This window comes from Ceratotherium simum, chromosome 30, assembly GCF_057802395.1.
Source record: "Ceratotherium simum simum isolate JZ-2026a chromosome 30, ASM5780239v1, whole genome shotgun sequence".
NCBI classification, from domain to species: domain Eukaryota; kingdom Metazoa; phylum Chordata; class Mammalia; order Perissodactyla; family Rhinocerotidae; genus Ceratotherium; species Ceratotherium simum.
In genome coordinates this window covers 8,221,408-8,235,430 of record NC_141929.1, presented here as the reverse complement: position 1 = coordinate 8,235,430, position 14,023 = coordinate 8,221,408, and the positions used below count along the sequence as shown (strand labels likewise).

The 14,023-nt window shown below is 54.4% G+C and overlaps 1 protein-coding gene across 1 annotated transcript in view; it reads left to right on the top strand.

Annotated features, from left to right (window-relative positions):
• Nucleotides 1-8,995: 8,995 nt before the first annotated feature.
• CMIP (c-Maf inducing protein) overlaps nt 8,996-14,023 on the top strand; it is a 239,097-nt gene continuing 234,069 nt past the window's right edge. The window contains exon 1 of the mRNA XM_087419884.1: nt 8,996-9,670. Coding sequence (XP_087276010.1) covers nt 9,371-9,670 — 300 coding nt within the window. The 5' untranslated portion in view covers nt 8,996-9,370. The remainder of the gene's footprint in view (nt 9,671-14,023) is intronic.

The window sequence follows — 14,023 nt, the reverse complement described above, 5'->3', positions numbered from 1 at the left end:
GGCCGCGTCCCACATACAGCAACTAGAAAGATGTGCAACTATGACATACAACTATCTGCTGGGGCTTTGGGGAAAAAAACGGAGGAGGATTGGCGATGGATGTCAGCTCAGGGCTGATCTTCCTCACAAAAAAAAAAAAAGGGAGTCAACGTATGCAAAGTGCTTACACCAGTGGCTGGCACACAGTAAGCCCTTCGTGGATATCCGCTATTATTATTAATAAAATAAAGAAATGCACAAGTTTGGGGAACACAGTGAAAGAAGTGGTTGTTATCTGTAATAAGACATTTCTTGGGGGGCCCACCCAGCTCACAGTGACCCACCTGATGGTCCTTCTCACCTCTAGGGAGCAGTCGCCAGCTACCATATTTGTATGGCTTGGCTTGGACACTGGCTGGGGTGGGCATCTGGTCCAAGCTGAGACACCAAGTCCTTCCCCTGGAACCGGGCCAAAGAGATCCTAGCTTGACCCCGGCTGGTCTCTCGAATGGCCACATTCTGTTATGCCAGAGTGACACAGCAGAGAAAGCTAGGATGAGGGGAAGGATGACGCAGAGAGCAGACACACGAAGGAGAGAAAAGGCTGGTTTCTGGCTCTTTCTGAGACCTGGCTACCTTTATGCCACAATCGAGGCTCTGCCTCGATTCCTTATAACCCATTTCCACTCTTTGTTTTTTTTTTTTTTTTTAAAGATTTTATTTTATTTTATTTTTTCCCCCCAAAGCCCCAGTGGATAGTTGTATGTCGTAGCTGCACATCCTTCTAGTTGCTGTATGCGGGACTCGGCCTCAGGATGAACGGAGAAGTGGTGCCTCGATGCGCACCCGGGATCCGAACCCGGGCCACCAGCATCGCAGCGCGCGCACTTAACCACCAAGCCACAGGGCCGGCCCTCCACTCTTTGTTGAAGCCACTCTGGTTTCTCCCTTGCAACCAAGTTGTCTTGGCTAACACCTGGACGCTGGCGCCTGCCTTCTCATTTCTCTGCATCTGCGACGCTTTGCTTTCTAGAGCTACAAGAAAATGTCCACTCCTTTCCCTTCAGCTCAGGAAGGCTGGCATCTGTTCCAGTTTTGTGCTATGGTTGAAGAAAGAAGAGACTAGTTGAGAAACCATTTTTTCCCTACCATTTATTTATTGAGCACCAACTTCTTCCTAAGCCTTGTTCTGAGCATTTTACGTGCAGTATCTCATTAGCTCCATTCTGAGTATGAGGATCGGATCTCTGTTTCACAGAAGAGACTGAGGTTCAGAGAGGTTAAGAGATTTGGTTAGCGTAACCAGGTAAGGAAGGTGGACAGCTAGGATCCAAATCCAAAGCTTGTGCTCTCGACCTCTTTGTTATCCTACCTGGATGGCATCCTCCCACTCTCCTGCTGTGGGATCTCAGACAAACCTGTGATCTCTCCTTAGCTTCCTAATCTGCAAAATGGGACAATACCATCACCCTTGCCTGCCCCTAGGTTGCCTGGAGGGGCCGATGCAAAGGCGGGTGTGGGTGAGTTTGGCAAGAGCGGCACGTACTCCACACGTGTAACACATTTCCCCCCCGGATACTTCCTTTCACCGCTTCTTAGCAACTGACTCAGAGCGGATGGAGGGGATAGAAAGGAGGTCACATTTAAATTGGTCAATTTGAGCAGTTCGCCGCAAAGGCTGGTGTGGGAGAGAGACGCAATTAATCTGAAGAACAGAGTGGTTTTTATTTTAAAAAATATGATCCATGGCCTTCAGTCCCCTGTGTGGCTATGCCAGGCGTCCATTTCCACGAGTCAGCAGCAGCCTGGCATCTGGGCTCTTCATCAAGCCCTGGGAATTTTTAAAAAATGAAGGCATATATTTTTTTAAAAAATTAAAACAAGTCAATCCATGCTCATTGTAGAGAATTTGGGGGTGGGGGAAGAGAGGCATAAAAAAGAAAAAATTTCCCTGTGTTATATCCACGTAATGGATACATTAGTCAGCTACGCAAGGAACAGACCATACACACACACCAACATGGATGAACCTCAAAAACTGTTATGCTGAGTCAAAGAAGTCAGACCGAAAGGCATGCATACCCTTTGATTCTATTTATATGAAGTTCAAGAACGGGTAAAACTATCTACAGTGACGGAAGACAGATGGGGGTTGCCCGGGGCCGGAAGTGGGTGGCTGGAATCAATTGCAAAGGAGCACACAGAAACTTTTCTGGGGTTGTGGGAATGTTCTACAGCCATATCTTGATTGAGGTGGCGGTTCCATGGTGTATACATTCATCAACACTTATCAACCTTTTCTTTTAAAATGGGTGCATTTTATTACATGTAAATTATACTTCAATAGTATTGATTTAAAGAGAGAAAAAAATGAGCTAACTGCTGTTAAGGTTTTGGTGTGTGTATATAACTCCACCAATCCATCCACCGATTGTGTGTAAGAAATATTAGTTCTAGATAAATGTTCAATCCTCTCTAATACCTTTATTTTTTATTAACCTCAGACAATTATTTGGTGCAAGTGAAAAAGAAAGGGGGAGAGGGTGGTACTTCATGTTCCTTCGACTGATGCCCAACCTTGCCCCCCGAGACCAGAGAAGGTGGGAAGAGTCACAGTAATCATTGAGTTGCCCAGTATCACAGGCTGCTAAATAGGAACCATGCGCCCAGCCCTCCCCCTCCTTCCCCGCTGATGATCCTAGAAGATGGGCTGACTTCACCTCAGCTCAGAAGAGGGAAGGGGTTGTCCACCAACTTCAGGATGAAAACACGACTCCTCTCCTTATACTGGGAGAAGAAGTATATTTTATTATTTGATCAGTACATTAAATGCCATCGGTACAGAGTGTGTGTTCCATTATGCTGGTGTCTCATGCCTGTTAAAAATGAGGTTCTGGAATGCTCTCCTGGCTGATGTTATTTTGAGACAGTTTTCAGATGGAGCTTCCAGAGAGTTCCCAAAAGCAATAATGCCATAAGTAGCTACGAAATTGGGACCACTTAAGGACAAACAATTTTGTTGCGTGCTTTTGGTGCTTGGCATTTTGTTACAGGTGGGGCCTCATGCCATTAAATAGGCTCCAAAAACACAACTGAAGACAAGTTGCACCTTATTCCCTCCTGTGGGTCCCCATGTTCCTGGACAGTCTGATAAAGCCAGCTGCGGGTTTGCTCCAGTCCCCAGGAAGTGGAGTCTGAGAAGGAACGTGATGTTGCATGAGCGTGGACAATATAATCTCCCCCAGACTGTGACCCACAGCATGGCTGGGGAGCAGCCTGTACCAGCTGAGGGGCGGGGAAAACATCTTCCTTTAAACCAGGGGTTCTCAACCAGGGGTGATTTTGCCTCCCAGGTGACATGTGGCAATATCTGGAGACATTCTGGTTGTCACAAATTGAGGACACTACTGGCATCTGTGGGTAGAGGCCAGAGATGCTGCTAAACACCCTATAGTGCATGGGACGGCTACCTGCCACCAAGAATTATCCAGCCCCAGATGTCAAAGTGCCAAGGTTGGAAACCCTGCAGAGACGCTGCATCGAGAGTGTCTGCACCCAGTTGTTGGGCAAATGGGGAAGGTTCGGAGAAGAGGACTAGATGGAGGGCCCATGACCAGGGCCATGTGAACATGGGTTCCAGGATGACCGTGGCCGTGTGAAATAGCTAATGCTCATTCCAAGGGTTTACTCGATTATCTCATTTAATTTCTACAACTCTGGAAAAAGGTACTGTTACAACCCCACTTTGTAGTAAATCAACCAAAGATACACAGCTGATAAAGGGAAGGGCAAGGAGTTTGTTTCCCTCTTGGCATACTTTTTTTGGGGGGTGGTGATCTTTGGGATGGAGGAGTGTCTAGTTTCCCCCCACTCAACTGTGAGCTCCAAGAGGACAGCATCGTGTGTGAGCTGGATCTGTAGAACCCAACATAGTCCCTGGCACTCAGAAGGTGCTAATAGACAGGTGTAATGGTGTCCAACGAAAGAAGGAATGGAGGAAGCAGGGCCATGTGGCCTGGTGGTTAGAAGGTCGGCATGGCAGTTAGAGTTCCAACCACTCAACAGGTAATCATCATGCATCTTCTCTGGGCCAGACCGCAAAGAAACAGGCAGTGGCCTGCTGGAGCTGACCTATGCTGGCTCAGGAGAGCTGATTGTTAATTTTTCAGGAAGTTTCCAAGCTGGTTGTCAAAAAGCCATTAAACAAGATTAAATTATATTAAGTTACAATTAAATAAATTATATTTTAAAAAAAGGTAATTGGGCCGGCCCCATGGCTTAGCGGTTAAGTGCGCACGCTACGCTGCTGGAGGCCCGGGTTTGGATCCCAGGCGCGCACCGACACACCGCTTCTCCGGCCATGCTGAGGCTGCGTCCCACATACAGCAACTAGAAGGATGTGCAACTATGACATACAACTATCTACTGGGGCTTTGTGGGAAAAATAAATAAATAAAATTAAAAAAAAGTAATAAAACTCATCACTTCCTAATTATTTTACTACATCTTTCTAGTACTTCTGTTCTGGAAGTTATTTATGTCTACTGCAGGGGTCGCCAAACTTTTCCTGTAAAAGGGCCAGATAGTAAATATTTCAGGCTTTGCAAGCCGTGAGCTGAATCTGGCCCCTCAGCTACTGTGTGCTGACCCCTGGTCGATCGTATCTGTAGGGCAGAAATACTCCATAGTGGGTGCATCTCTTCCCAGCTCTTCAGTGATGCATGTTGGTACCCTGAAATCGGCTGTGGTGGGAATATTTACATCAGGAAAATTGTCAAGTGCTGTAAATCAGGATTTTTCTTTTTTCAGCAAGCTGATTGTTAAACATTTATCAGCAAACCACAGGACACAGTGATGGCCAAAACTAGAAGGAACCCTGCCCTCTTGGAGGGTACGGGGTGTTGGGTTTGTGTGCCATTTCATGGTGGGGTGGGGCACAGAGGGAGCTGTGCAAAGGCTCCACTGGAGACCACTTGGAGGAGGACACCCACCCACAGGGGTGTCTGCTGGAAGGGCCTGGGCTGCTAGAAGTGGGGGCTTCGGTGGACCTCTCCTAGGGCTGGCCATCAGCTCCGAGGCTCTCCTCCCCCAACAGGGACTTTGCCACTTCATCAAATGCCTTTGTGGGCCGCCAGGGCAGCAGGTCTGTCTTTCTTCTCTGAGTTGTCTCAAGGGGAGACTTCGGGGACCTGGGAGTTGAGATGCGAGCTCATGAGGACAGTTTACTACTTGTTCACTACAACACCCCCAGCTCCCAGCACTGCTCCACCAGTGCGGCCCAGGGGTGAACCCATAGTGGGTTGCTGAACTGAAGTGGGAGAGGTAGTTCCAGTGAGCAGATGAGTGCAGAGCATTCTCCTTTGGGATTGGCTCAAACCAGGAGGGAGGGCCAGCAAAGAATGCAGAAAATGACAGGTTTGCCTGGTGACCTTTGGTGAGTGAACTGGCCTATGGAAGCCTGAGGAGAGTGAAGGGTTTGTGAATTTCCGTTCCCTTCCTGATGCTCCATAAACCTCTAAAGTTCAAGGGTGAACTCTAAGGGGCCTGGACTGTTCTTTGGAGAGCCTGGATTCCTGTGGCACAGAGGATGACTTGGATGCATGATCCATCCATGGAAACTCAATGGGCTTGTGTCTCCTGCCAAGGTTAGGGGGCTGCAGGGACAGGCTTCTGATGGAATCTGACAGCTGGACTCAGATTCCTTTTTAGGTCAGGAACCTGGGATAATGGGAGGCGAGGGGCTCTGCAGTGAGTTACATGAGTCCCAATCTAGGAGGCTGGGACTTGACTGTCACCGACTGAGTACCCATGCCATCCCATCTCATCCTGTCCTAAGTTACTGACCCGGTCCTACTGCTTGCACATCCCTAAGCACCAGGATAGGCGAGTTTGATGACCATCAGCGCATATTCATTGAGCCACGACTGTGCGCAAGCACTGGGCTAGCTCTGCTGTCAACTGGGAACTCCTGGTTTCTGCCCCCAAGCAACTTTTCTTCCTGCAGCGTCTTGGGGGCTCCAGGTCACTGATTTCAAACTACAGTCAAGAAATATTATTCTTTAAAGATGACATTGATTGAATTCAATACTTCCTTCTCGAGCGCCTGCTCTGGAAAACATTACAAAAGAGGTGTGGGAAAAACATGGAATTTGCGGTTAAACAGGATTTCGCATTCAAATCTTGGCTGGATCCCCATAGTTGTCTGACCTTCTCGGAGCCTCAACTTTCTCATCCTTAAGATGGGGATGATAATTCTTGCCTCCTGGGCTGGTTGGGAGGAAGAAATGAGAACAAATATATAAACCCCCCAGCATAGTACCCACCCTTGGGTGCTGGTCATTATTATCACATATTCCTACTTAATGTTTACAAATCAACCACTGTATCAAGCATTGCTGAGGATGCCTGGATGTCCCGGAAGAAATCAGGGATCCTTTGCACCCTGGTAAATCTCATTCGGCTGGAGCTGTGTCTCCTGAATGGGGAGAGAGGAGAGTCCGTGGATGTCCCTGAAGTGGACAGCAGCTGCCCTGCCTGCCACTGCCCCCCCTCCACCAACTCCGTGACTTCATGCTGGCCCCCAGCACCTCCCTCCTGGGTACCCTTGACAGCCTCCTCACCGGCCTCCCTGCCTCTAGGCTGCTCCTCTGCAAACCTCGGCCATATCATGCTGTAGCCAGTGACAGTATGAAGATGACATCTGCAAGCCACTCCCCTGCATGGTACACATGGTGGCTCCCCACTGCTCTCAGGGGAAGGTCTGGTGCTGGGCCTGCATTTCAGGGCACTGCCTGCTCAGCCCCTGCTCACCTCTTAGGCCTCTGCCCTGCATACCCGGGGCACCTTGCATGGCTTGGCAAATGAGCAGCTTCCTACACAGGCTGACTGCCCTCCCACCTCTTTGCTTTTGTACTGCCATCCTGCCTCCCAGGAGCACCTTCCCCCTCTCCACCTGATTCCTAAACACTTCTTGGAGTTAGGACATGTACTCCAGTGCCACAGCCTGGCTGGGTTAGGCATCCCCTCTCTGTTCCTGCAGCCCCAGCACAGGGTGGTCATTGTCCTTACATTGTCCTAGACTCTGAGCTCCATACCTGGGCCCAATCCTGACTGGCTGAGTGAGCCTGGGAAGTCACTCAGCCTCTTTGCACCCTTATCTGGAAGAGGCGATGGAGATGGCACCTATGTCACAGGGTGGCTGTGAGAAGGAAAAGTTGTGTGCACGCACAACTCATAGCACGTAGGAAGTGCTTAGGACACTGTGGCTATTATAGGAAGTACTCCTGCAACCGGCATACAGCAGGAGCTCAATAAAGGTTTGAACAACTGACCTAACCCCATCCCTTAATGGCCTGGGGGTCTTGGTCACAACCATCTCCTGCACCCACATCTATATCATGAGGTGGGGGTTTGGGTTTGCCTCTTTTCTTGCTTGATGGTTTTCTCAAGGCTGTTGAAGTTCAGAACTTGATGGAAATGCCAGGAAATTGTGGAGTAGATGAATTCCCCCTTTTCTCACCTAACTCTGCCTCCCCAGGCCCACGAGGAGAAAGCAGCCCTGCCATCTGGGCAGGCTGGCAGTGAGTCTTGTTGGGTGAGGGACATGTGCTGGGCCCTGCCTTCCACTCCATGCCCCCAGACCTGACCAGGCTCAGGGAGAGGGTCTTTCTGGGAGAGAGTGGGGAGGGGATAATCCCCACCCCAGGGACGCTGTGGATATCCTGCATATTCACGATGCAATCCAGCACAAGCTTCACACACTCGTGTGTTCACCACAGAGGCATCCGCACTCAACAGAAAGGCAGAAATCTGGGGTTTTAACGGTATTCGTTGCAGAAGCGTGTGGACATGAGAAAGCCTGGCCGAGGAACTGAGCATTTGCTGGGTGGCTTTAGGTGTGTTGCTCCTGATGGCAGAAAGGGAACATTATTGTTTCCAAGTTGGAGTCCCTGACTGACACTGTGGTTCATTCCACAAGGGTGCTTCCAGTACGACTCTCTCCCTGACCTTGTGCTCGGCCTGGGGATGCAGAGACCAGCGACCAGGTCCGGGTCTGAGGGGAGAGGTAAGGAGCTGCCGGGGTGCAGGCAGAGGAGGGGGTGGCCCAGTCACTTTGGGGGGGACTTTGTTGTCTAGGTTCCTAGAAGGGGCAGAAGGAAGGAGGGGGGCTGGGGAGCCTGTCCCCCGTCCCGACTCCGCCCCCACCCTCCGCTCCCCAGGCGGCTTGAGGACCCCAAGGGCCAAGGGGAGCAGCCATCTGTAAAAGGCCAGGGGGCCTGCAGAGTCCCCCAGGCTGAGACAGGGCAGTGTGGGCTCATTATCCGGATAATTGAGGGGACATGTTGAATTCGAAGAAACGTCTCTGTCTTGTGGCTCCACCTGGCTAGCCAGGTGGGCAGCCTGAGCTGTGGAGGGGGTGTCGAGAGGTCAAGCGGCCCAGCCCCACCCCTCCGGCCCGGCCCGGCCCGGCCCCGGTCCTTGCCCAGCCCCGGTCCCTCGGGTTTGCACCTGGCTGCACTCGGCCGTCCGCGGAGACATGATTCGGGGCGCTGATAGTGCTGATCCGGGCCGGCCGGGGTGGAGTGCGGGGGCCGCGGCGGGGCTCCCGATCGGCGCAGCCCGCGGGCCGCGAGGCTCTGCACCGACCTGGGCACCGGCGGGGGCGCGGCCGGCTGGCGTGACGTCACGCGCCCCGCCCCCGCGGCCCCCGCCCACCCCCCAGATTCCGGGCGGGGCCGCCGGGGCCTGCCGGGGCTCGCCCGCCCCAGCCCCCTCCCCAGGGGCCGCCCCCTCCCGTCGGGCCGCGCCTCGGCCCCGCGCGTCCCCGCCCGGCGGCCGACTCCGCCTGCGAGAGGCCGAAGCCGCGGCGGCCGCCGCCGTTGCCGCCATTGACGTCAGAGGGGCGGGCACATGACCCCGCGGGGACCAATCGCGCGGGCGCCGAGCGGCTTCTGCAATCTCTCAACTGAGCCGGCCCCCGCGGCCCCCGCCGCACACTCGCCCGCGGACGGCCGCCCAGACACACGTACTGTACACACGAGCGGCGGCGGGGCCAGACACGCCCGCCCGCCCGCGCGGCCCCGCTCCCGCCGCCGGCCCGGCCCCGGCCCCGGCGCTGCCCGCGTCCCCGCCCGCCGCCCGCCGAGCCGGTCCGGCCGCCGCGAGCATGCACCCGACGAGCTAGGAGGAAGCGGGGCCCGCGGGAAGGACCGAGCGCCGGTCGCGCCAGCGCCGCCCGCCCGGGCCCCTCCCCTGCGGGCGCCCCCGGCCCCACACCCCCCACCTGCCTGGGCGGTGGGGGGGTGCGGGCCGCCGCTCGGGGGCCCCGCCGCCCCGGCAGCCGGGACAGCCCCGCTCCCCGCCCCCGGCGCCCGCCCCGGCCCGGCCGGCCATGGATCTGACCAGCAGCTCGGGCGGCGGCGGCGACCCCCGGCAGATCGAGGAGACCAAGCCGCTGCTGGGGGGCGACGTGCCGGCCCCCGAGGGCACGAAGATGGGCGCCGTGCCGTGCCGCCGGGCCCTCCTGCTGTGCAACGGGATGAGGTACAAACTGCTGCAGGAGGGCGACATCCAGGTCTGTGTCATCCGGCACCCGCGGACCTTTCTCAGCAAGATCCTCACCTCGAAATTCCTGAGGCGCTGGGAGCCCCACCACCTAACGCTGGCCGACAACAGCCTGGCGTCCGCCACGGTGAGTCGCTCTGCGCGGCGGCGGCGCTGCACCCCCGCGCCGCCCCGCGGGGCCCCGGCGCCCCCTCCCACCGGCCGCCCCCTGCCTGCGCCGCACCTGGAGCCCCGGCCCGCGCGGGCCGGGGGCGCCCCGCTCCTGGCCTGGGCTCCGGGCTGGGTTGTGGAATCCGAAGCTCTGCCTCGCCGGCGGGCTCGGGGAGACCCTCAGAATTCCGGAGAGGATCCGGCCCACCCCAGGCAGAGCATTCCGGGACCTCCCGGGCCCCGCGCTCGTGTTCTTACGGATGGGACCGTGGGATAGACCCGGGGCTGGGCCCTGATGGTGGTGGGGGTTCCCTTTCTGAAAGCCCGCGGCCCATCTGGATCTGCGTTGGAGGGGAAAACAAAACAACCAAAAAAAAAAAAGAAAAACCGACAACCTCAAAACCCCGAAACCCAAAGAATTTCCAGAAGCCAGTTCCTTTCTTTGCTCTACACGTCTTTTTCCTGCCCGGGCTGGCAGGCAAGACTGGGTGCTTCCCATTCTGAAAAATCTCCTTCGCACACTGGGAGGTTGGAAAGGGGGGGAGGGGCAGGGGTCCTGGACTGTCTCCTCCCCACCGAGGGGCGGTCAAGTTCTAGCGTGGAAGCTGGCCTGTGGGGCTTCGGTCTTGCATTGTCTGTGAAGTGTGTGTGTACGTGTGTTTTGTTGCTGGAGGTTTTATTTTGTTATTATTTTTAAATATATGGCTGGGACTGGGTTAGCTGGACGAGAGGGAGAGAAGTCATTGATCTGTTTCTGAAATCAAATTTGCTAGGTGGAGGAAGACAGCTGTGGGGGTCGCAGCGTGGGGGGTGGCCAGCAGGAGGCTGAACAGTATGCTTTGTGTTTTGAAACAAGGACACTTTAAAGCCCCAGCTCTGCTTGGGCCTGAGCCTTGCTGAGGGGGTCCTGTCCTCTGTGGAGAGGTGGCAGGTCTTCCCCAGAATGCACACCCCCCTGGGGCTGCTGTGATCCTGTTTACTAAGCACTGTGGGGGTGTGGGGGCAGAATCCACCGCCTGCCCACACCTGTGCCAAGAAAACCCAGCCAGGAAACAGGGTGTCGCTTACATGGCATGTCACAAACGTGTAGCGTGTGTAGACATTTCCCCCCAGCATCCATGTTCCCTTGTCAGGGTGTCACAGGCCGTGACACACGCACCAAAGAATGGGGAGGGGTAAAAGTTAGCAGAAGAAATCGTACTCCTCGAAACAGGCCCCCCCCCCCGCCCCCCCCCGGAGCGCATTGAAACACACGAGGACTTTTATTCTGAATTTTGGGTCCGACGTGCTTAGAACACCTATTTTTTCTTTCCTGTGGGCACGATGGTGCAGTATCTGCAAAGCCTGCTTCCTCGGGGAGGATCGCTGGTTGCCGTGAAGCGGTCCAGTCCCAGTTTCAGGCTCGTGCATGTTCTTAAACCCATCTGAACCACAGGCCTCGCGTTTTGCTTTTCATTTGGTGGAGGGAGAGCCTCAGAAAATTCGCCAGCGCCCAGTGTTTCAGATTCGAGGAGGAACTTGTGCCCTCACTTGTTCCCTGCCTGGGATCAGGAGCCCCCAAATCTGGCTTCACAATTGTCCTCTGGCTCAAGAGGACATTATTTTTTTTCTGCCACCCCTCAAAATGAAGGAGAGTTGGGGGGGCGGGAACGATTGAGACGCACCGTGACCCTCCGTGGGAAGGACAGGCCAAGCTCCTGGGCTCCCCTGAGAGAAGCCGGGAGCCTGTGCTCTGTTGCTGCTGGCCACGTTCTGGTGGAAGCCACCTTTGGGGGCTCGAGGCCCCCCTGACTTACCTCTGATTGTTCAAGAGGTGTAGATGAGAGAGAGAGGAAGGTAAGAGAGACTGAAGCCGTGTGCTGGTTTCTTAAGCAGCCACAGGCCCCGGCAGCACCTTCACCAGCTGAGGTGGTGGCTCCTTCAGAGCTCGGCCCCTCTGGAGAGGAGCAGAGATTCTCAGGACTGGGGACTGAGGGCCAGCCATGCAACAAGATTTGTCTCAGCAGAGCCTTGCTCTGGCGTTGGGAAGCGTGGAAGAAGGAACTACGAGCAGGTGTCCAATGGGCTGGCATAATCCCCCTTCCTCCGTCTGTCGTCACCAAGCCCTGCAGGCAGGGTAGGGGGTGTCCTTAAATCTCCCCATGGTGGGCTGCGGTGGGTTGCATGGCTCTCCGTGCCAGCGCCTGAGAGTGTGGAGGGCGGCTGCTAAGGGCAGGCCTGGCCACGGTGGTGGCTTCCAGGAGGGAGGGGTGGGGTTGGGACTGCCACCGGGGACCTTGTCCCATCATGAGACACCTGGTTGGTGTCCAGGCCCTGGGGAAGCAAAGCTGCCCCTCAGGGGTTTCCCTGAGGCCTGGGCGTTATGTAATCTGTCAGCGTTTCCTAGTGCGGCCCAACACTCTGTTGAGAAACATCAGCCCAAATGAAACAAAGGTGAATTTGAGTGCAGTTCACTACAACAGAAAGCCCTGTGCAGCCCTGTGGCTTTGCAGAGTCCCCTGGCCCAGCTTCGAGCTGGTGATATATCAAGTATGTTTCGTATTGGGTCATATCCTTCTGTGAAATGTGTATCATCCATATATGAAGCTGTCTACACAACCCAACCCAGAACCATCTGGTAATTATCTGGTTAATTGTGTGGGCTTCAGGAACAAGACTCAGAGTGATTGATCTGGATTCAAAGCAATAAACAAAGCAAATACACTCTTTTGCCCAAACCGTCTTGTCTTCGGAGTCTGTCTACACTGATCCAATTAACTGGATTGTTGTCAGAGATAAAGACCAGGCTTCCAGGATCACAGCTGTTTTAGGCTAGGGTGGAAGCATACCAGGGCTCCCAGGCCCACCTGGTGGGCGGCTCCAGCTGGGTCCATCCCTCAAGTGGACCCCTATGGGGAGCTGGGCTCAGTGGGCTGGGCCAGCAGCCTTGCCCTCAGCTTGGCTGTAAACGTCGCCATCTGTGGGGTCAGGTTGGAGCTTGCCCCTGTGCCTGTTACTGATTAAATCCTTGCAGGCCAGCGGTGTCCCTGACGTGGCCTGTGACAGCACGGGGCCTGATGCACTCTGTGCTTGAGACTTTGGATCCTGAACGCTCATAAACAAAGAAGGAAACACAAAGGCGACAGCGACCTGGCTGATGTGTGACGGGTGATGGGGAGTCACCCGCCCCCTCCCCAGGGTACACACGGCTGTACCTTGCGGAGGAAGGGCCCGCCTGCCCAGGCTGTGGCCTGGATGTGGTGCCTTATTCCCCTTTTGCATCCAGACTTCCCAGTCCCCAGGCCCCCCTGGGCTTTCCGTGGTGGCCGCTGACCATGGTGTCAGTTGTAGCCAACAGCCAGGAGTTCTGCAGAAGCAGCTGGGTCCGCGAGACCAGAATCCGTTCTGCTGTGCTCAGGTCTGGGTTGAATTTGATCACCCGCTAGACGTGTTTGTCCGCTGGAAGAGGGCTTTGTCTGTGGGCTTTGTCTGCTCTGCACCGAAGAAGTACAAATAAGCCGCTTACCTTTTATTTCACCTTATTTTTTTACATGCTGCACATGGCATCTCAGAATGGTGGGCCCAGCCCAAAGTCCTTTATTCGTTGACCAGAGAGAGGTCAGAGCACAGGTGACCGTAGCCGCCTTTATTCTCTAGTCTTAATTCATCAATGACTTGTTTTTAAATTTTCACCATTCTGGTGCTCTGATTGAAATGTTTCTGGGCTTTTGTCTTGGAGAGGAAAAGAGAAGTCACCTTAGTTCCCGTTGGTTTCTTCAGTTTGGTGTTTTCTTGGGGAGTACCCTTCTGAACTTGGACTTACGCTTACCAAGTGTCAAGTGCTGAGCAGAGAGTTCATCCTGATGGCGCGGATTCCACTTGAGAATTAAAGCCTGTGTCCTCCAGAGCAGTCGTGAGCCCCACGGGAACGCGTCGGTGTGAGTGTGTGTGTGCACGTAGGTTCACTTTTGTCATTTGCACTGTTCTTCCTTGTGCCCGTCCTTCCCGCCGTTGATTTATGTGATGTTTTTTGTGGCCGTAAGTAAACACAAGGAATTTTTTTCCTTTCACTGTCATTTGTCATAAGATTTTGGAGTATATCAAGTTTGTTTCCCGGATAACTTGTCTGATTGGTGGAGGGGAGGGCCAGAGACAGAATAGGAGAAAAAAATCTCAATTCTCTGTGAACAGCAAACGTGGTCTGCCTTCCCTAGGGTGTAATAAAGAAGTGCATTCTAAGGAGGGAGTAAGTTTTGATGCTGCCATTTGCCTGGTGCAATCTGAGACACCCTTTCTGGCCACGGGCAGGATTGTGCCAGTCCAGGTACAAAGCTTTCACTGCTCGTGGCGG